Source organism: Vigna angularis, chromosome 11, assembly GCF_016808095.1.
Source record: "Vigna angularis cultivar LongXiaoDou No.4 chromosome 11, ASM1680809v1, whole genome shotgun sequence".
Taxonomy (NCBI): domain Eukaryota; kingdom Viridiplantae; phylum Streptophyta; class Magnoliopsida; order Fabales; family Fabaceae; genus Vigna; species Vigna angularis.
This window is the reverse complement of record NC_068980.1, coordinates 6,807,156-6,830,022: the sequence shown is the minus strand read 5'-3', so window position 1 is coordinate 6,830,022 and position 22,867 is coordinate 6,807,156. Positions and strand designations below refer to the sequence as shown.

The following is a 22,867-nucleotide window of genomic DNA, read 5'->3' as shown; positions in this document are numbered from 1 at the left end:
TGTGGAATTTGCCAATAAGCAATTATATTGCCTTTTATTGTCAAAAATAAATTTACATAAACATGGACTTAAATCTATCGAGAGAGATAAGAATATCACCAATCATTTTATCAAAGTTGCCAAAAACATATGTTGAGCTTCAGGGGAATTTGGGAATATATCAAGCACTATGCACTTTATGTCACGTGTCCATGCAAACCTTAGTTTTAACGAGCTTCGTCATACTTTTACTTCAGATTTAAAAAGATAAAAAGATATATGACAGTGGTATGAAAGAGTAGCATAATCTTGCATTTAAACTCTTGGATAAAAAGATATCATTATCAGCACGTGTGTGCATAGATTAAGTAGAATCTCCAAGTGGAAATACAAATTTAGCCTTGAGTTCACTTAGACTTTTGAAGGGCAGTGATGGAACTGCCATCGCCGGTGATGGAATCATACCTGCGAAACAGGTGAGCCACAAGCAAGGCTGCAGTGAGGGTGACAACATCCTTGCCGGCGCATTGTTTATTGGACAGAGTGGGTGACCCACTTTGAGGCCCATTGGACCAGTACAAGTAGTCCAGCAACTGGGCCCCTTTTTCCTTCGTGAACCGGTCCGGCTTGAAGAGGTCCGGTTCGTCGAAGATGAGAGAGTCTCTCATGACGAGCTTCTGGAAGCCGCATAGCAACTCCCCCTTCTTCACGTCGTAAACGGAGTCGTGAGAAGTCAAACGGAAGTCCTTTCGGGCGCGACCGAACTGCAGCGGAACCGGAGGGTTCATACGCAGCGTTTCGTAGACCACCGATTGGACGAGAGGCATCTCTTTGACGGAGTCAAAGGTCAGCGTTGAGCCGCCGTTTTCCCTGGCTTCCTTCTTCAGCTTCTCCTGCAACGCGGAGTCTTTCGCTACGGCATCAATCAAAGATGGGAGGAAAATGGTGAAGCCCCCGAAGGAATTGAACCCTAGAACGAAGAGTAGGTTGTGGATTGCCTCTTCTTGGGTCAACCCGAACCCCATTTCGCCTCTGTTTATGGTATCCTTCCCTGTTACGTTATTTGCATCACCCATTCAGCAATTTCATCAGTGCATGAACATTAAAAGTACGGCGGCAAACACTAAAATAAAAGTAGGATACGGTACGAGGATGACCTTGTTGCTTGACGAAGTTATAGATGTTGTTATAGTCTCCACTAACGAGAAAGGAAGGGTAAGCGAAGGAATGGAGGAAGATTTCTTCAAGAGGTTGGAGTATGCCGATGCTGGTAATGGGGAGGAGCTGAAGGGCAAGCCATCGATCAAGCATGGCATGGCCTGACTCTGCGATTTTGGGGTCACGAGAAGTGTCTGCACCTGCCAGAACTTTGCAGAGGAAAGTGAAGAGAAATTGTTGCAGAGGGAACAAATAGGACGCAGATGAAGATTTTGAGACTGTTGATTCGATGTTGTCCCAGAATACGTCTAGGTTGGACACTAGTTCTGATGCCCATATTCCCGAGCTTCGTTTCAGGATATCTATTATGTAGCCCTTCACCTGCATACACAAAAACCATGGATGACAACTGCAATCCCTTCTTACACAAAGAGCTCTGATGTTTATTCTTCTGGGGACTCATTTACCATACTCTAAGCTTCTAAACTTCTTTCAAATTCAATCTTCTTCTTTCCCTCGTATTTCAATTACTCTGCCTTTTGTGTTTAAAATAGTTAACATCAAATATTGTAACGGTATTAGATAGTCAAGAACACCTTTTTTTTTTCTTTTCTGTCTGTCTCTTATTTTGTCCTGCGTCTCTCTCGATCAAAACTTGATTGGAATCATTCTTAAATCTTCGTGTTTACCAAACTCTATCAAGAAGGTTAAATGAAGATCAGTTCTTAAGGTCACAATCGGATCTGAAATGGGTAACAAAAAACCAATTAATTAATTCCCTTAAACAGGACAGTGATTTTAATTAAATAAGTGACTTCGAAAAAGTCCCCCCTCAATTGCAAATCAATATAGAAATCATTGCTTAAAAAATTGACAGAAAAATACGGTTTTATAATAGGATTGGCTTTGACGTAGATTTAAACGTCGGTGGGACAAAGCCAAAACTACGAATGACATAAATTTGTAATTGTGCAAAATTTCTTTTTAATAATATCAAATTTTCTTTCTTATGATTCTATTAGGTTTAAACCCTAGGATAATCCTTGTATTTGTACGAGAATATCAAGTGGGTTCTCATATTTTCAACTGTCTCAATTGGGTGTATATATTTACAAAATATCTGAATTGAATCCAAATATTTATAAAATTGAGCCAATTTTGCCTTAACTTTTAAGTTGTTACAAACGTTAAAATGTGCGGAAGTGGATGTACTTAGGTGGATATTTTATTAAAAAAAATATATTGGAGTGATGACATGGAATTTAATAAATAGAAAAATTATGCTATCAGAAAAAAAAAAGGGGGAGGGAGGATTTGAGAGTCTGAGCTTCGTCTTTTTCGCTGTCACCCTAAGAAAACTTTCTACTATTTCCGCAAAAACTGCAGCACCGTCATCCGTGTCATGAGGAAACTGGAGAAAGAAGAACTGGTGTTGAAAGGAAGAAGGTGGTGGAACTTAAGGGGTGGATCTGAGGAAGCTCTTGTGTCATGAGGCAGTGTCGCGAAAAATCCCATTGAAGCTTCGTCAGCTCATGGCGGCAGGGACAATGGCGACGGCGGCCAGGGCAGCGTTGATGCTGTTTTATATTCACTTCAGCACATTTTAACGCCGTTCGTGACAACTTAACTGTTAGGGCAAAATTGGCTCAATTTTACAAATATTTGGACTCAATTGAGATATTTTGCAAATATATAGATCCAATTGAGACACTTGAAAATATAAGAACCCACTTGAGATTTTCATACAAATACGATATCCATCCGAGGGTTTAAACTTTTTTTTATTAAAAAGAAGTTTTAAATAATAAGAAAATGGTACGAATATACCAATTATCATTCAATGATAATAAAATGAGATAAAAATATTATACTCATCTAATACTAACATAGAGATGAGAATGAAGATAGATTTTTAAAAAAATAGATATGAAATAATGAAATATGTGGTAGCTAAAACAAATACCGCCCAAAACATTTACAAAAATTATTTTTCTTTAAAAGTCGTCATTATAAAAATGTTCAATAAATATATTAAAAGAGTTTATTTTAAGAATTTATAACTTATAAAAGTTAACTTTTAATTCTAGTTTATTCAATTTTCTTCTAATATTCTCTTTTATATTTATATTTATATATATATATATTGTTATTTTTTTCATCAATTATTTCAAATTTCAATTTTTGAGAGATAATTAATCATTACAGTATCTTCTATATTTGATAGGTTGGCTTTTAATTTACCATAAAAAGATTTAATAGTACAAGTAGAGCTGTCAAAATAGGTAACCCGGCCCGACTCAACCCGACCCTCCACGGGTTAGCCACTTAGTGAGCCAATCCAACCCGGCTCATTTATTAGCGAGTCAAAAAAATTTGAACCCGACCCAATTCTCCAAGGATTGGTGGGTTAAACGGGTTGACTCATTGGCTCAATTAACTTCTTTTCACCCTCTTCTTCTGAGATTATTATAACATGTTACTTTGATTGATGAAATTGAAACAGTAATAATTGGACCAATTGATATAAAAGAAAATGAAACAAAAGAACGCTATTGTTATATATTCTAAGATATCAAGCATAAAATTCTGCCAATTTAGTTCAATGAGACATACACAACCGTTTAATCAAGAAACTACATATAGTCCTTAACAAAAAATATATAGCAGACAACAATACAATGCAGCACGAAAAGCTCTACTACAAAATAAATGTTATGCGTTTTGAATAATTAATTTAATTAATTTGATTTTAATAAAAAAAAATTTGAATAATTAATTTAATTAATTTTATTTCAATAAAAAGAATAGGTACCAACCCGGCTCACCACGGGTTTAACCCGGGTGAGCCAGGTTCTTAACGAGCCGGGTTAAAATTGGCTCGAATCAAAATTTTCACATTTTTTTTCAACTCAATCCGGCTCAAACTCAGGATGAGCCAGGTTGGCTCATAGGTTTCAACCCATTTTGACGACACTAAGTATAAGTAAATAAAAATTTAATTTTAATCAAACATCATTTAGCACATTATATATAACATTTTCCTTTTTTTTCTTTACTTTAATGTTTGTCAATCTATTTTTATCATCATATCCAATCCGTCAAACTAACATTAAAAATAGAATAAAAGAATTTTATCTACTAACTTGTTGTTCATTTAAAAATTAAAAATTAAAATTATTTACTTTAAATTAACTTTCTTTATATTTTTATTTAAATAATTAATATTTATAAATTGATTTAAATTATTAATTATGATAAATTAAATTAATTATTTCAATTATTTACATAAAAATATTAATTAATTACTTAAGAACTTAAAAATATTTATACAACTATATGTAGTTTTAAAATAATATATATATATATATATATATATATATATATATATATATATATATATATATATATATATATATATATATAAAAGTTTGCGTAGCAAGATTTTCTATGCGTTTTTAAAGCAGTTTGTCCTCCTTCCTTTTTGGCGGGCCATGTATGAGTGGAGTAACCAGTTTTCTCACATTTCCCACCAACACAAATCAAAATAACAAATTCTGCATCTTTGCACACCACATAATAATGATCCTGTTAGCCCTTTCATGGTACACTGTACTATGTAAACGGTCCAGTCCAGTACAAACTACGACGTCTCATTAACCAGACCTTACCAACACATCTTTGTTTTCTTCCTACCACACTTATTTTCTTTTCATCTCAATTTGTTTCCATGCATAAATAAAACAAATAATACAAAAAGCTTTGGCCTATAAAAAACCGTTATTAATATTATGATTATCATTCCAAAACAGATAATTCAACAGTTTCCTTTTGTTATAATTTCTTCGCAGTGAAAAGCAGTATTTCCCTAAAGCAAAAAATCTAACTGAAACTTCAATTTATTGGGCTAAATTGCGCAAATTAACAATTCAGAATCAAAAATTGAATGAGTAGGTGAAGAAGAAGAAGAGTACCTTGGAATGTTGAGGTTCGGAGGGGTCCTGGTAGACGCCAACCCTCATATTTCCGGTAAAGCTGACGTCGGGAACAAAGTCTCCGACGAGAACGTCCTTCTTGTCGACGAGGTCGATATCGAAGAGGTGGGAGAAGGATTTGACATCGAGAACTGCGATGACGTTGGGATTAACATTGACGAAGAAGGGGAAGGAGGGAGGAACATTGGTGCGGAACACCGTGCTCTTGTACTTCTCCATTCGGTTCTTGAAGAAGCTCTCCGGCTTCTGGAACCAGAAGTAGTCGAGTCGGTCCGATAAGGGGCCCAGCAACGGGAACCCGTAGCTTCCCGGAATCTGGCGGATCGGGAGATCTGCAGCGATCGCTGCCGTTACCAGAGATGGAGGTGATAATGACATGGTGAAGGGAAGGCAGTGGTGATAATTTTGCTTTGATGTAATAATGAGCAGAAATGAAGAGTTAAAGATATTTATTATTATTATTATGAGATATTTATGATTATCATTGGTTTGTTTTTGTTTTCTCATGGGAGTGCGGATAAGGGTGTCTCCGCCTTTACGTCTGTTCAGTGAGGTGTCGTGTCTCTACCTATAAGCCACGTTAAATGTGTTCACAAAAAGTCACACCCTAACAATACACGTTTTTTATTATAATAATTAAATAGTTTAGTATGTGTGGCTTTATTTTGGTTTAAACCCTCTTTAGTTCTCATTTTTTTTTTTATGAAAATTTTAATTTGGTTCTCAATTTTTCACCTCTCTCAATTTGGTCATATTTTTTATGAAAATGAACATATTTTACCTTAATCGTTAACTGGTCTCAGATGAAATCTCAGTTTGGTCCTCATTTTTCCATCTGTCTCAATTGGGTCATATTTTTTGTAAAAATGAACACATTTTACCTTAACCATTAACTGGTCTCAGACGGCCTTAAATTAAGGCCACGTGGTGCAGAGAGAATGTGCTGATGTGTGTTCCTCATTTACGTGAAGTGTTTTGATTAAATAAACATGGGTGATGTGACATTATTTACTTCCCTTTATTTAATATTTTTAAAACCAAGTTTTATTTATTTTTTACTTACTTTATAGAAGACTTTTTTTTAAGTTTCACCACGTATAGGATATAACGTGGGTTAGAAGAGAGTTATTCTTCAGAATTAAATTAGTTTATTTTTAATTATTTATTTTATTTATTGATAATTTTTATTTAATATTTTAATTTTCAAGTTTTACATAATATTTTAATATTATCTTTTTTCATTAAATATAAATACATAAATATTAATTTTTATAAAAAACTATTTAAAATAATTTTTTATTGTAATCATTATATATATAATTTTATTACTTTGAAAAGTTAAAAATATAATATATATATATATGTTAAATTTATTTAAATTTAAAAATAAAATAATTTTAAAAAATATTAAAATAAGTTATCTTTTATAAGTCTAAAAATTATTTATATTTGGATAGAATTGTAAAAATACATATTTTTTAATTTTCTTTGTGTTTAAATGTTTTTATGAATTTATTTTGACAAAAAATTTAAAAAATTATATATAAGACTTATTTTTAGTTATGAAATCTAAAATATAATAAACATATTTTAGTTTAAAAAGAAATGTTTTTTCTCAAATAGTCATTAAAAAAATATTAAATAAGTTATTATTTTTATATAATAATTTGATATAATATAAACAATTTTGTATATTAATATTGGGTTAAATATGTTTTTCCTCCCTTAAATATCACACGATTTTGGTTTTAGTCCCTACTCAAAACTTTGATGATTTTTAGTCCTCGTTGTTTTGAAACTCTTAGTATTAGTCCTTAAAAATGGATGGCGTTAAATTTTAGTAGATGTGGCAAACGGCAAGGCCATGTTTGATGTCAGTTGCGCTCTGCACTCTCTGTCACGTTAGTTTTCTTTTTATTGATGAGATTAAGTGGCACGAGTTGTTGATTCAAATCAGATTAATTATTCTCGCATTGAATTCGACCCAAATTCCCTTTCATTAAACTCCATTCTCACACCCTGCACATAATCCACTCCAGAAGGAGCCACCTTAGCATTCGCACCACCGCTTCCATTGTTAGTCAACTCATCCACCTCCAAACTAACACTCTTCCTAAGTGAATTACATGCTGCACCGCCGCGTCTTCCACCACCGACAGCATTGAAAAAAAATAATGAAATATATTTTTGAAAAAAAAATCTTCAAATAGAATAAAAATTAAAAATAAAAGAGGATAAAAAAATAAGTTTTTTTATATTATCTACTGAATAAATTGTTTATGCTATTGAACATTTGATATTAAGAATCAAAGTTGCTTATGTAAAAAATTAAATGACAAATAAAGGTATTTAAAGAAAATAGAAATGTTAAATATAATAGATAAAAAATATTTGATTTATTATAATTGATAATAAACCATTTAAATGATACATATATTATAATAAGAGAGGAAGTAATTTGGAGATGTGGCTAATTTGATAATATAGAATAAAAAAATTAGAAGAGAAAAAATTTATAGTAAAATAAATATACCTTGAAAACACAGGTGATAAATGAGTGATGTGATGAAAGTACGATGAATTATATAAGAGAAGTGTATGTACGAATGATTGGGTGTGTTGCCATCAAATACCATTTGTGGCAAATAATAGTGATAGAGAATAAAAAGATTCCGGTTAGGAGTCTGATGAAGCTATTGTTATAAAACTTTTACTGTAATTGGAAACTTCTTGTTGGAGTGTTACAAGGACATAACAAACACAGTGTAGAGAGACTCAAGAATAAGATGTTAAATTAAGAAATTGCATTTGATGCTGGATTATAATTCTTTTTATGCGTTAATATATTTCAAAGAACATGCTAATCACTATTTAAGTTCTCGTTAATATATATATATATATATATATATATATATATATATATATATATATATATATGTATATATGTATCAAACTTGCTGAAAAGAATAATCACGAGAGACAAAATTAATACAAAAGTACATGTTTCAATAACATAAATTGTTAATTTTATTTACTTGACTTTTGCATATTAAGACTTGCTGAGTGTAATTTACATTCAAAATTGTATTAAATTAGAAAATTATCATGCAACGTCCCAATTGTTTTGGATATTAATATTAAAAATATCGACTGTTAAACCTTATCGTGGATTATAGAAAATATAATATCGAGTGTAAAATTACACCATCGCAAATATTTTGTTATGTTATAATTGATTATCTCAATCATTAACAAAATAAAATTGTTTTCAAAGCTAACTCTTCTTAAATACTTATGAATGTTTGAGCTGTTTTGAAAAAAAACAAATTTCTTAAAGAATCGTCTTTTACATTTTAAAAAACTTTATTAGTCAAAATCATCAATTAAAATTATGTTAATCGAAATTGATTTTCAAGAGTTTTACAAATAATTGATTATTTTAATAAATAATTAGTTATATTATGCAATATCAAAAATTACATTTTCACAAATAATCCATTATGATTAATAATAATAGATTATAGCAATTCAAAATGTTTTTTTTATTTACATGAAGAATATAATAATATATCAATAACCATAAAATGTTTTCAAACTTCTCTAAAAGGAGAAGCATTCCGTTATTTTCAAATAATTACGAAAAGTTTTAGTTATTTTCTTAAACGAGATTACTTGAAGAATACTTTACATTTTGAACAAACTTCAAGTGATATCCTCTTTGTATCTTATACAGAAATATAACGTAATTATGGATATTTAAGTATTTTCAATAACTTTGTTCCTTTTTGAAAGGTGTTTCAAGAAAGATTTTGATTTTTTGTATATTAGTTGTATAGAAATTCTCGTAACTAAATCATTCATGAAGATTGTAAAAAAATATTAGTTATGGTAATTTGAATTTATTCAATTAAGGTTTTTTAAATTAAATTGGATATAAATTTTATTAAATCAAACCTGTATTAAAGTCATACATATAATTTTTTTCATCTTCAGTATATATACTATCATGATTTTTCTTATTTTTATAGTAATATCATTGTTTATCTTTACAAAATTCAATTAGGAGTCGTTTATTTCACCAATTCACTCGTTTTACCTCATATTTTAGCTATACTTTTATTTTTACACAAAAAAATTAAAAGCACTTTTTTTAGAATGAACTTTAATTAACTACGTATAATTTTTAAAATGTTTAAAACAACAATATATACTATGAATTAAAATTCCAACTTAAAGAGAGACTACATACAACTCTCAATCTAGTCACTCTAAATTAAAAACATTCCACACTCTTTTCTCTCCTTAACATACATTTCACGGCAACAATCCAAAAGTTCATTCAATCATCTCAAAATTAAATTTCTCATTAAATTAAATTTAATTAAATGCATTAATATTTTGGAAAATACCAATTTAGCATCTCTATAAAGTGAAGTACTTAGAGTTCGTTAAAGAATAATTTGATTATTTTTCCTTCTTGATATATTTTAATTTCTTCTTTTAGAAGTTAATTCAAATTCACCAATATTTTATCATCGTTTCAAATCCAAAACCTACTATTTACAATCTAATATCCTAAAAACGTTATATAATTTATAGGTAACGAGTTATTGCCTATGAACAAAAAATATGAGCACTTTCTGCAAACAAATTAAAGTATCAGAGCAAGCAAACAAACTGGAACTGCACATAAACTAGTCAACATATTTCCTTTCTCCTGAAGTGAAGCTATAGTTGAATGAAGCAGTATCTAAATTGTTCTGGTGGTAGTGGCACCATCATCAAGTAGGCATATACTAAGATCATCCAAGTTGGGGCAACTTTGGATGCTCAACCCCTTCTCATTAGCCAAATGTAATAGGCATATAAAACACAAATGTGGAGATATGTCACTAATAGTTGCAGCAGCATTACATTTACTTGGAAAGTTTGTCAATATATGCCTGAAAGATACCTTTTCTCTGTGACCCTTTAACAAAGCAATAAAGCAATTAAAACTTATCACTCAACTTCAAAGAACAGGAAAGAAAAGCAATTAATCATCCATGCACATAGAATAGTCAAGCAAAATCATTCAGCATTAACAATGAAAGACTAATGGAGAAGAAATTTGGCATAACAATGTATGAAAGAAACATCCACAAGCATTTTATTTAGTGAGAGAATCATACTGAAAGTTAACTAGACAAGGGAAATGCACTTTGAACCAGAGCCTTTTAACAAACGATAAACCCTTACCATACCTGAAACGGAAGTTGAATACATTCTTGAATATGGTCCCAAAGTGTTATTTTCAGAGCCTGCACATTGACTTGTTTGGATATTTTGTCATACTGGACTTCAATTTTATTGATCTGTGTTATTTGGAAATAAAGAATCACGTGAATGCTGAGGTGCAATAATATTTGGAGAAATTGTATGTTGAAATTAAAATTAATGAACAGGAATACTAGATCTCATGATAGATATGATCCTTTCATCTGCATATATGAATTATGATACAATCATATATCAAGAGCAACAGTGTATAGTATTCAATAAAAACTGTGAACCCACTTGACGAGGCAGAGAAATAAGTGTGCTAGAGTCTTCCGTGTCATTATTTACATCAGTGACATCACCATCACAAACACTTCCATTATCCCAGGAAGGGAATGGTTCGTTATTATAGCATTGTTCTTCTAAGACATCTGCAAATACACTTGAGTTTTAGACGCAATCATATTAATAGATGAAAACGCTCTAAAATGTCTTCTGTATTGACAGCAAAGAATTAGCAGATGTATAGAAAATTATTGGGCTCACAACAGTATTTTACCTGGTACCTTTCTCGCTCTCCTCCTAATACACTGCAGAAAGAATGGCAAGCATTGGAGAAACAATAATTATTTCTATGGATACAGATATTTAAAACTATTTTCTATACGTTAATAAAAAATACCTTTACATGAGGCAAAAGAAATAAATTGATAAGATCCTCTGGTTCGTAGTGCCAGTCATCTGGAAGTTTTGTAACGCAAGGTGATATATTTTCTGAGACCAGTAATGATTTCGGATTCTTGGGAGGAGAAAAAACATCAGGTATTTTTTCCTCCAGAAAACTAGTGAATTCTAAATCAACTTTGACCTCTCTCATTGTCCTTGGCTGCCTGGTTTTCTGAATCATCAACTCATCCTCGGAATTACAACGAACCTTTGACGTTGAGCCTAGAAATTGATCAGAATTGATTAACACACTGAACTCCCAAATACAGATACAACTAGTCATTACAATCTCTAACTGCCTCCTATACCATACCTTGAACTTTTTGATATTTCCAATGATCAGGGCCTGCCCATGAATTTTTCTTTGACCTAAAACCCAGACTCAAAAATAAATATCCATCAACATTGTCAAATATATCATCCATATTAGGTTCTTTTTCCTACAATGAGATATAAGACCCATCAAACAGTTGATGTAACAACAAAAATTAATCTTTTAACATATCTGCCAAGACAGGCATTGGTGTTGTATGGTTGAAGCATTACAAAACCTCATGGTAACTTGGAAAACTAGGGTATGCGTCACTAAAGCCCCATTCAGCAGCAAATGTTTGGCTATCGTGATCATAACTCCAAGATGAGCAGTTCTCATATCCTTTTTTTCCAATGGCAAGTTCACAATCAATAGCGGCATCAAACTCTTCAGCTGATTTCTCGCCAGAAGATTGAAAAGCAAAAGGCCTTCCATTATTTTCATCAGATTGGTTTACTATAATCCTGAGAGTTGGAGAGATTGCATCCTTCGTATGCATATTCAATATCATCTGTTCAACACAGTCTATACAAGAGTAAAGATAACTAAGTCTCCGATCTATGCAGAATGTTCGCATTTGTTATGTTACACCAGTTTTGCTACTCCATTTAAAAGATCAATATACCTCTAGCGAAAGAAAGATCAATTGTATCTGAAATATCATGATCATTTTGACTAGTTATGCACTTCGGCGGCACTTCTAGTGAATCAAAGAGCACCCTACATTTACCATATACACCAAGATTATTCATCAAAAGGCTTTTGGCTCCACCTTCATCAAATTTTGCTGATGTATGGTGATAGAGTGGATCCACTGCAAATGCAACTGAACAAACAAATACATTGTCAGCACAGTCTCTGTCCCACATGACAAACAAGTGACAAACAGAAAGAGATTTGAGATCACCGTCAAACTTCTTTATATTAAGAACCTCAAAAGATGATTCCAATGTTGACAAATGCGACAACTGCATGGACAAACACCGCTTGAAGTTAGCAAAAATGCATGATCTCAATCCAATGATCTAGATTATTAACCTTTTTCTCAACTTCCTTCCTGCTTGCCTCTCCATTTTCAGTATTAACACTCCCTAAAGTAGCGCCTGAAGACCATGACACTGTGCATTAGGAACTATTAAAGAATAAAAATGTTAACATACCGACAGTTATGTTTAGAGTGCATACCGCGGCCATTCGTGGTTCATACATTCTTAAGATACCAAACTTTCAAGTATGATTAGATAACTCGTGATACAGTTAAGGAAAAAAAATCTCATGACCCCCATTTGCAAAGCAAAGGACAGCCTATATCGTTATAAAAGGGCAAAAAATGTTCAGAATAAACTTGGCTTGATAAGAGGGTACTTATAGTAACCTTCCTGGTTATCTTGGCCTGCTCTATTCATTCCAGCCAGGACTTTATATGCATCCGAGTGCACCGAATCCACCCTCAAGGAATATATTCTGACTCCAGCTTCAAGAGTGCAGCTTGCCTGCCCAGGAAAAAAGGAGGAACGTAACACTGATGTATATAAGCATCCTGCTTCTAGTGTCACAGATGTCTCGTTAATGTAGATTTACACATGCAAGTCAAGGTGGATGTGCGAAAAAAAAAAAAACTGAATTCAAAATGTTAGCTTATTGTGGAAAAATAATAACATCTTTGACAGTCTATTGAGATAAGTTTAAGAAAAATAATTATTTCTCTTTGAGAATGGGTTTCTCCAAATCAACTTTATAGAAATAATGTAATTGATAATCACATAAATGTACTAAAAGAGGCACAGTTCAGAAAACCAGAACCAACAAAACCAAACAAAAGAACAAACAAATCAGGTAGCAAGCAGAACATACTATTTGAAAATTAGTCTCCACGTGATTCCCTTCTTCAACCCTAATAATATCAGTGAGATGATCGATCAAATCCAACTCCCACGTGTTTTTCTGATTAATTTTCTGCGCAAAACAAAATAGACTTCCCCTCAGACCAAAACCAATAAAAAATAAGGAAAACAAAACAACAAAACGATTTTGACGATTACATTTTCGGAAGCGAGCTTTATGCAGTTGTGGAACAACTCGAGAATCTGGTGCTTGTTGAGACAGGAAGGAGACTTGGGAGGGTGCGAATGGAAGTTGACGGCAATGGAGTTGTGGCGGATGGCAGCGGCGCGGGCTGCACGAGCCTGGGCCCGTTCGAGCTGGTCGTCGTTGGAGCCCATGAAGAAGGCACTTGTCGGAGACTGCATACGAGCGGACATGGGAACCCTCTTTTTGTGGGCCATCGTTGGATTAGGGCTTAAGGTTTCCGCCATTGAAATGTAGGATTCATGCAATTGTTTGGTACCAGAAAATAAACTATCTACTTTCCCTCCATTTTCTAAAATTTGAATTCAATTTTAATAGGATGCATACGGGTTATAGGATATTTAAAATTTATATTCATTTTACCTATATTATAAAAAATAATATAGTTATAGAAAAATAAATTTTTATATTTTAAAAAAATAATGTCAATTAGATGTCAACAAATTTTATGTATCAAAATATTATTTCTTTATTTATAAGTTGTTTAAACATTTATATGTAGGTTGGAAGTAATAATTATAGTTCCGAGACTTCAAACATTGCTTCTCACAATTTAATGGGAACAATAAGGAAGATGATGATACTTGGATGACCGATTTATATTGAAAATCGAGAGAAAGAGAAAAGGAACGAAAAGATAATAAATGACTTAAAAATACATTTTAAAAATAATGTTGAAGAAATAATACTCTTTTGCATATTAAGAAAATATAGTTATATTAATTATTTATGTGCTTATTATATCATTTGAAGATGTTTTATTTATTTTTTATTTGCTTTAGTTTTCTATTATATAAACTAAAAATATACGATAATAATATATTGTAATTATATCTAAATTTCTAAAATTGTTTGTTTTAACTCTAAGTAATTTGGAAATAGTAACATAGTTTATAAAAAATGAGTAAATGTTACTGCGTGTTATTAGTTATTAAGAGAATGCCACTTCATCCAAATAAAATACAAAGGCATAGATGCCCAATAGATCAAGAACCTTGTCCATTTTCATCCATTCATTCTACTTTTTCATATATTTTAAGGCTCAAAGCATATAGAAGTAACTAATTTTCTCATTTATTAAGGTTGGATGTGATGTAACTCAAGTCTAGACTTTATCTTTGTAATACATATTTTTTTCATGAATATTGTGTTATAGTATTTAAAGATTGAAAAATGATTTGAAACTTGAGTAAGGATCGAATAACTTAAATGTGTGATTTTAGACATAAGTTATAATGTATTGGTTATTCTAAACATATTTTTCTAATGTAAATTTTGTTTTAAAATAATTAAAAAAAAATATTTTCAAATTAAGATTTATAAATTGTTTTTAAAGAATTAGAATGTGAATTTCTGTATATTAAAAATATATTGTTTAAAGTCATTAATTAATATTGCTTTATGAAATTCAATCTGAATGAACCTTTGAGTAGATCATATAATATTAACTTTAATTTAGTAATGTGAAATTGTTGGAAAAATTTGAATGAAATTATGTTTGTACTCGTAATTTGAATTAGTAAATGTTTCGGGTGTAGGGTCGATTAACTTTTATAAATACTTTCACAATTTTTTGTTAGAGTCGTCCGAATAATTGTATCTTCGTTCTGTTTTCGCGTTCGCTCTAACGGACCAGGATACCTGTTACCTTAAATACATAGTAAATACGATCACATACCTCTTACCTTTGACTTCCATTTATAATTTTAAGATGAACTTAAGATTAGTGAAACCTTAATTACGACCTAACCTGAATCTGTTACAGTTAATCAATACTTACCTTTGACTTTATTCTAAGAAGAACTTGATTACCAAGATAGGTCGTCATGCCATTCTGATATCTATCATGTCCTTCACATGTTCGTCCGATCCTTCTCAATTTGTCGAGATTCTGCTTTGTTCCTGATATCTTGCGTCTTAGCCTCGTTATCATCTAGTTACGATATAATAAAAATACATTATTAACCATACATGTACAAATCTCTTGAAAGAGATACTCTACGAATTATTATTTACACGATTTGGAGTTAACCTTAATTGAAATGATACATTAAAATATAAGAACATTATTATTAGTGTTGTTACTCCTAGTCTTTCTCAGAGGTAAACTTTTTAATTAAATAATATTTTTTAAAAATCTTATGATTACTTCTTTCCTTTAAGTTTGGTAAAAGAATGATAAAATGTCATCCCAATTTAATTCAAATTATTTTAATCAGGTCTGAGTACGATAAAGTTAATTCTACCCATGTACATCCTTATTGTGGGATGACATATTATATATGACCCGTAATTATTATATATAATATTATTACTTCATTAATTTGTTATTAGATTTTGTTGGACAATGTTTTTCCTACTCAAATACAATAATCAAGACATTCAACTCATAATATTCAAACTAAATTACATCTAGCGTACTGTGCAAAAAAAATCAAATAAAATTTACAGATGTGATCCACGCGATATTTTAACAAGTAAACCAGAAAGAAACTTAAAAAATGGTAGTATAAAATAAGTAGTTTAACCAGAAAGAAATTTATCATTTTATTTTCCAGAAATTTCATAAGTTTTTCTCTTTGTTGGAAGTTTTATCACTTGTAAACAGATTTCTTTTTTTAGATTTCAATATAGATATGGGAAAGCGAAAAAAAAATGAAAAGAGAAAGACTAAAATACAATAAAAATTTCAAATTTTAACAGTTCACTGTAATATATATATATATATATATTATGTATATATAAGTTCTTATATTTTATATTATATTATAATAAAACATAACAAATAAATTATTTTAAAATTCATATCTTTTAAATTATTTTACTTTAATATATTATTATTTTAAAATATAACATTTTTTGCTATTGAAATTTGAAAATATTTTTTATTTTAATTTAACAATTATTTCCATTCTAATTCATTATTTTCAAATTATTATTATATCAAGATACTTTTAGAAATGACTTTCTAAATATAAGAAAAAATATTTTATTACATCAATCACATTTCTATCGGGTTTCTACTCACTTTACACTTTTTTTTTCACGATCCAAAATACTTCACTTTTGACTTATTTTCTCCCTACAAACAATCTCAATTTCTACTTTTTTTTTTCTTTCTTTAATTTCCTTGTTTTCCACCCAATATACTAAATAAGTGACATTTTCTTTAATTTCTTTCTTTTTCACCCAATAAAGTATACTAAATAGGTAACAGAAAGACGGATTAAGGAATGATTTTAATTACTATTGTCAAAATGGGTAACTTATGGATGAACCTACCACAAGTTTGGGTTGAGTTTGAAAATTTTATAATTTTTTAATATAGACAAATTTTGAATCCGTTAGAAACTTATTTGTTCGCCTGTTTGTATTACATTTGAATTGTATACTACTTTTTTATTTTGAATTGTTTTTGAAATTTAATAACATTTTATAGTGAAATTTATTTAGATTTAAATTACAAAAAAAAATTATATTTTTTTATTTAAGAAAAAACTTATAATTAAGTGAACTAGTGAATCAACCCGTTTAATCCATCAATTTATGATAAGTCGAGACAAATTCAAATTTTTTTGTTTCACTAATAAGTAAACCGGATTAAATTGACCCAATAAATAACCAACCCATGATAGACCGGACCAGATCGAATAAGATTACCCATTTTGACAGCATAATTCCAATAAATTTCAAGAGGGGTACTCCCTTTACCACCACAAGTTTTTTGTTGCACCTCTCCAATTTTTTTTATTTCCAAAACCAACCTTAGGTAATTTTTCTTTTTACTTTTATCCTTTTTAGTTGAAAACCCTAATCCCATTCACTCTCCCTTTTCAGCGCCGCATCTAACTCCAGAGAAGTATTCATTTCTCTTTTTCCATTTCTTCTTCCTCTCCTCCCCTTCTTTTATTTTTTTGTGCAATCATTTTTGTTTGCCCCACACCCCCACATAACCACTCGTTTCTCTCTTTCCTCTCTTCCTGCTCTCCTTCTCTTCCTGCTCTCCTTCTCTTCCTCTTTAATTTTTCATTTCCTTTTCCCTAAGTTGCTTCCATTATCATTGAGTTTTCTCCATTGCTTCCATTGTCACTATGATAAAGCTAAAATATTGATGAAATGGGCGGAACTAATTGATGTAGAAGAACTTGCAACACTAGATGTCGTTGACACAGGAAAGTTATATCACATGTGTAAGAATTTGGAAGTTCCAACAACCACAAACATTCTAGCCCTATGCCAGTGCTGCCATTAAGATTCATGGAAAGGTCTTGAAAATGTCTAGAGTGTTCCATGAATATACATTACTCGAACTAGTTGGTGTTGTGAGACACATAACTCCTTGGAATTTTCCCAATACCATATTTTATATTAAGGTAGCTCCTTCTTTAGTTGTTGGTTGCATCATGGTCATCAAGCCTGCTGAGCAAACACCTAAGGCTCACCCATCTTTGCTCTATACAACTTTCATATGTTTGCTCTATTGTATGCGCTTTGTAATGTTGGTAATACAAGGTGTATGTGCGCATAAAAAAACCAAGAGGGAAAGCGTTGGAGGCCACAGCAGAAACGGGATATCCGTTGAAGCCAATGGAAAAATTATTTTGATATAAAAAACAAAAGAAAAATGTTGAAGGAGTCTAAAAAAAATGGAAGGTCCTCAGAAGTTGATATATGTCAGTCAATTATCCGTTGAAGGATTAACGAATATGGAAATCTGTTTCGAGCTTTTCATATATCTTTTAACTATGATAGTTACCTTTTTACTCAGGGGCAATTGTGGAACTGGAGTGATGGAAGAAGAAGTTGGGGTGGTGTAGGAAGGAACTCTCAAATTTCAAATGATATTTAAACGTGTTAAAGGATGTTTTCAGAAACAATCCTAATAAAAATATTCTCAAATCCATTCTTTAAAATATTTTTAATTTTGAAAGCATACTTTTCAACTCATTCTTTAAAATATTTTAATTATTGATTAGTAATTTATTCTTTAAAATATTAGCTTCAAAGAGTGATCATTTATGACAATCAAATTAGCAATAAAATGTTAATAGCTACTACTCCATAAACCCGGCCAACCAATCAAAATGACACAGTATAATTCAGATGCTTAAAACTTGAAAAACAAAATTGTGATAACCATGTAGAAACATAAGTATTAATCTACTTAAGGATGAAATATAAAATGCAACCTTGAGTGCTTTGCAACAAGCCAAAGAATAGCCCGTGTGATCCCAAATTGTGTAACGATCAATTAAGACAGGACTAACAAAACGATTAATTAATGTGTACAAGAGAAATCTGAATGTCCAAAAGTCTGGACGCAGGATCTCCCTCAGGAACCATCAAAGCACTTTATACACTTGCAACTTGCATCAACAGCTTTTTATATCCTTTCCATGATGCTCTCGTTTCGTTCATGCACCGACAATTTTGACACTGAAGACTAGTATCAGCCACATCACAAGGATCTTAATTTGATTTTCTCATAAGAAATGCTATAATGCATCCCAATACCCCACCAGCAACAACCTGTACCAAACAAAACAGTTGTCTCTGATGATTGAAAAACGTGTGCACAATCAGATATAATAAGATATTAGTGGACCAATAATGTTTAGCAACTATCTAACATAAACATTGAGATTGGACTATGAAAGGTACGGATGGCTATATGCGGTTCTTGGCCATGGTATTGGTCATAAATACTCAATCAACGACAACATATATACTTGTGAATGAACATTGAAGGAAATTGCTGGCTAGCAAACAGAGGAGTAAAGAGTTTACATCAATCATAACAAGTAAGCTCCTTAAGCAAGGGAAAAAGCCCAACGCACCTGAAATGGAGTATGACCAAGTGAATCACGCAGCGGTCTGACATTCGACAAAGGATGTTCAGGAGGTAGTTCGCACACAATTTGATTAAGCAACTGCGGTACGTCACAGAAGCAACGTATTAAATGTACATGTATATATAAACTAATGGCAAAGTGTAAAGCAAGAGAAAAACACTAGTATCATGTATAAAAACTTACTTCTGCTTGCCGACCTGCATGAAGTCTAACTCCTGACGCATCATACATAACCTACAAATGTTACCCAAAACTTAATCATCCCACTCGACTGTAGTAAAGACCGGGACCAGCAAAGACACTTGCATTTCCAAGCTCGGATAATAATCATCTTGAACAAATTATAATACCGAAGATAAGGAAGCACGGGAAAGTGGTCAAAACACTCCTTCTTTTAGTGAAAGAATTATGATGGAAATAACAATCAGCATATTACAGAATCCTCCTCGGTAAACGTATTTTACATGATATAAGAATACGTTACTAACATAAGAACTAATAACATTATGAGATTAAATCGATCTCATAGTAAATTCCAAACATATACGATGTATTCTTTAATGCTCCACCAATGGAAGCATCATAACAATGAAAGTGATAAGTAAATCTACAAGTGGGGTTGTTTTTCAGAACATGTGGAATAATTTGTATTTGGGACAACAGACGACTCAAAAGGTAGATATTCATACCAAATGAACCCTTTTTTTCTCTTCTAAATCCCAATTTATGTAGGCTACTATAAATTTTGTTCCGAATGCTGCAACATACTATGGTTTCTTAATACATTAAATCATAGTTAATAATTAATTAATAAAACTTATTCAGACTAAAAACAAGAAAGAAGAGTAAAATATGGACATATTTCCAGACATGTCATCACCAAAAAAAATGAAAAATAAAAAATATTTGAATACAAACAAGACAATACAGCATACATACAATACATGCCAAGACCACGGCAACAGCAAAAGCAGATGACCCTGCCCCTTCTTGGAGACCTATAGCAACAGCCAGAGCTGACACCGTTGCAGAATGTGACGAAGGCATTCCACCCGAATCAAGCATCCTTTTAGAATCCCATCGCTTTTCCTTATACCTGAATATCTAGGAGAAAAGTTTTGCAAAAATTTGAGCTCATATTTCCAATCTCATACAATTCAGATCAAAGAAAAAAAATCCAAAATCCAGTTCTAAAGAAAAAAAAAAGACACAGTACAGTGTAGCCAAACGTCCAAAAATTTACGAGATGTCAGCAAACACGTGCACACAACTTTAACTAGATATGATTCTCATTTCATTTCGCGCTAGTAGCTTAAACACTATTTTCTACTCATTTTCTTATGTTTTCTGGTAAGATAAAATTAAATAAAGTTCTATCATAAAATAAAATGGACTTATGCATAAATTATGTTTTTCAGAAAAGTTTACTCCTTAGCTTCTTCAGAAAACTGATTTTAACTTATTCATTAAGCTAATTTTTATTACTTGAGAGAACCTTATTGCATTTTCTTCTCCAATTAGTACTTATATAAAAAAAAATAAACCAAACAGCGCTTCAGAATCCAATCCCTACAATACAAAATAAAATATTCAATTTCTCAGATAAGAAAAAAAATGCTAAGAAAAGCATATCTGTAGGCACACAGAGATCATAACTCCCAACGGATTGATTCATCCCCAACACTCCACTATACAGAGCATAGAACAAAAGTATGGAAAGTACTTTAACTCCAAACCCTAAAACTCAAATCTCAACAAATCCTTACCCAAATACACAACACCGATACACGAATTATCGATGAAAACACAGATATTAGCAAGGCAGGCATAAAACAGCGAGTAACATGCTGGATCCTATTAAAACACGCAAGCACGCGCGCTTTTGTTATCACAACGCTCTGATCTAACGGACGAGGAAAATAACAGCGGTAAAGCAGATAATCGAGTTTGACTTAACCGCGCGAGAGAAAAAGAGAGAAGAAACGTTACGCGTTGGTGGAAGTGTAAGAAACGGAGGAACGCACCAGGTGGTGAAGATCTTGAGGAACTGTGCGAGGGCAAAGGAGAGGAAGGCGGAGATGAGAGGGAAATTGGAAGGGAGGGAAGAAGAGGCGGTGGTTGATCCTTGCGTGTTGGCTGCGACATCCGCCATGGTCATCACTTCGTCCATGTACCAAACTCGATAACACCTTAACGTAACTAACGGAACGCTTACCCTCACCCGCACTCCACCTTCCCCTCGCGCGTCTCTGCTGATACCTCACTCTATAGTGACAAAAAAGCCTGTTGGAATTAATATTCTCCCATTTTATATGTCCCACTGCAACTCATAAATTAAATCAAAGTGCACATTGGAGATTCAATAAAATAAATGCATTTTTCCCCATAATAAATATTGTGGTTCTCCTCAGATTTCAAATTTATGATTCTTAAACTAATTAATAAATATTTTTATTATCGTTAAAACTATATTTCTATTATTTTAAAAGGTTGTGTGGAAAAGAAAGGAATGGAACTTTTAGCAGGGATAACCAATAAATTCATTTGTAGTGTACTGGTTTTGATAGAAAGTTTTAGTATCAACATGATATAAGTATGAGTAATTCTCATTTTTTTTTATTGAGTCGGTATGAGAAATATGTGTATGTCTATATCTATTTTTATATTATTTGTCTAGCTTTTGTCTTATATATATTTTTATATTCATTTTCATTTCATACATTCTCTCGGTTTTAATTACTAAAACTCTTATAATTTACTATTTTTGTGCAATTAAGTTCAAATAATTTATTACATGAAAAAAAATCTTAATTTTATTAAATCAAATATATAAACTCTTGAAATCATGTGTCCTTTTATTACATTAAATCCTTGATATTATTATTTTTATTTCATTGTTTTTTTAATATTTAATTAATGTTTGAAACAATAAAAATAATACAAAATTTCAAACTCGTTAAATATGAAAATAAAAACAAATTTTTACTTTAAAAAATAAAAATATGATAGTCAAACTTCCGTTTTCATCCCTCAAGTCAAATTTCTCACGTAATGATAACTTTTTAATATATATTATGTTTCTTACTTCAACTTAGACGGAAATATTTTATTTCCGAAGTCTTCCTCTAATATTCAAAGATATTGTTAGTTACTTCCATTACTTAATCAAAAACCAATTCAACCATAAAAACAAATGCAATAGGGTATACTTTTTTTGTAAACCTTAACAAGCACATCCAAAATTAAATTGAACAAGCATATCAATAACTTTTGTTTTCATATTCTTGAAGTTCTCATACTAATAGCTACCCTATTATACAAGTAACGTATAACTCGATACAGAATCCATAGGTAAATCTCATTTCTTGCTTTATACATTTCTAAACGTCTATAAAACGTTGAAGAATTTTGTAATATAGACACTTTAAGCATAAATGAAATCAATTCGTAGCAATTTTTGTTTTATGCCCTGTAGCACTTTATTTGACATGAAATATAAC

At 31.4% G+C, this 22,867-nt stretch overlaps 3 protein-coding genes across 7 annotated transcripts; all 3 read right to left on the bottom strand.

Annotated features, from left to right (window-relative positions):
• Positions 1-273: 273 nt before the first annotated feature.
• LOC108334010 (linolenate hydroperoxide lyase, chloroplastic) lies at positions 274-5,568 on the bottom strand. Its single transcript, XM_017569584.2, has 3 exons — positions 5,109-5,568; positions 1,137-1,518; positions 274-1,030 (listed from the first exon to the last, which is right to left on the bottom strand). The coding sequence occupies exons 1-3, from the start codon at positions 5,505-5,507 to the stop codon at positions 387-389; spliced, it is 1,425 nt and encodes a 474-aa protein (XP_017425073.1). The 5' UTR covers positions 5,508-5,568; the 3' UTR covers positions 274-386.
• Positions 5,569-9,807: 4,239 nt separating this feature from the next.
• LOC108332545 (condensin complex subunit 2) lies at positions 9,808-13,789 on the bottom strand. Of its 2 annotated transcripts, XM_017567862.2 has the most exons (13): positions 13,470-13,789; positions 13,282-13,383; positions 12,803-12,920; positions 12,466-12,530; positions 12,335-12,395; positions 12,053-12,253; positions 11,666-11,952; positions 11,428-11,554; positions 11,071-11,336; positions 10,948-10,978; positions 10,686-10,819; positions 10,373-10,483; positions 9,808-10,098 (listed from the first exon to the last, which is right to left on the bottom strand). In XM_017567862.2, exons 1-13 carry the CDS (start codon positions 13,740-13,742, stop codon positions 9,880-9,882), a joined length of 1,995 nt encoding a protein of 664 aa, XP_017423351.1. In that variant the 5' UTR covers positions 13,743-13,789; the 3' UTR covers positions 9,808-9,879. The 2 variants fall into 2 exon arrangements, with proteins under 2 accessions (XP_017423351.1, XP_017423350.1); XM_017567861.2 differs by having other exon boundaries at positions 12,053-12,395.
• Positions 13,790-18,600: 4,811 nt separating this feature from the next.
• On the bottom strand, positions 18,601-21,666 carry LOC108332380 (uncharacterized). Of its 4 annotated transcripts, none has more exons than XM_052870447.1 (5): positions 21,357-21,666; positions 20,307-20,471; positions 19,551-19,601; positions 19,353-19,445; positions 18,601-19,044 (listed from the first exon to the last, which is right to left on the bottom strand). In XM_052870447.1, the coding sequence occupies exons 1-5, from the start codon at positions 21,510-21,512 to the stop codon at positions 18,985-18,987; spliced, it is 525 nt and encodes a 174-aa protein (XP_052726407.1). In that variant the 5' UTR covers positions 21,513-21,666; the 3' UTR covers positions 18,601-18,984. The 4 variants fall into 4 exon arrangements, with proteins under 4 accessions (XP_052726407.1, XP_017423104.1, XP_052726408.1 ...); XM_017567615.2 differs by having other exon boundaries at positions 20,307-20,463; positions 21,392-21,664; XM_052870448.1 differs by having other exon boundaries at positions 20,307-20,463; positions 21,357-21,662.
• Positions 21,667-22,867: the final 1,201 nt, after the last annotated feature.

What these genes read in the sequence shown, in the direction of transcription:
- LOC108334010 (XM_017569584.2), bottom strand. Translation starts at nt 5,507, where the DNA reads ATGTCATTATCACCTCCATCTCTGGTAACGGCAGCGATCGCTGCAGAT. An exon ending in CCGAACCTCAACATTCCAAG is followed by an intron (nt 1,519 to 5,108) that starts GTACTCTTCTTC and finishes TTGTGTATGCAG; the next exon opens with GTGAAGGGCTACATAATAGA. An exon ending in TAACTTCGTCAAGCAACAAG is followed by an intron (nt 1,031 to 1,136) that starts GTCATCCTCGTA and finishes ATAACGTAACAG; the next exon opens with GGAAGGATACCATAAACAGA.
- LOC108332545 (XM_017567861.2), bottom strand. Translation starts at nt 13,742, where the DNA reads ATGGCGGAAACCTTAAGCCCTAATCCAACGATGGCCCACAAAAAGAGG. An exon ending in TGATCTTTCTTTCGCTAGAG is followed by an intron (nt 11,953 to 12,052) that starts GTATATTGATCT and finishes ACTCTTGTATAG; the next exon opens with ACTGTGTTGAACAGATGATA. An exon ending in GTTTTCCAAGTTACCATGAG is followed by an intron (nt 11,555 to 11,665) that starts GTTTTGTAATGC and finishes ATCTCATTGTAG; the next exon opens with GAAAAAGAACCTAATATGGA.
- LOC108332380 (XM_052870447.1), bottom strand. Translation starts at nt 21,512, where the DNA reads ATGTCGCAGCCAACACGCAAGGATCAACCACCGCCTCTTCTTCCCTCC. An exon ending in CCGTGGTCTTGGCATGTATT is followed by an intron (nt 19,602 to 20,306) that starts GTATGTATGCTG and finishes TAACATTTGTAG; the next exon opens with GTTATGTATGATGCGTCAGG. An exon ending in ATGCAGGTCGGCAAGCAGAA is followed by an intron (nt 19,446 to 19,550) that starts GTAAGTTTTTAT and finishes GACGTACCGCAG; the next exon opens with TTGCTTAATCAAATTGTGTG.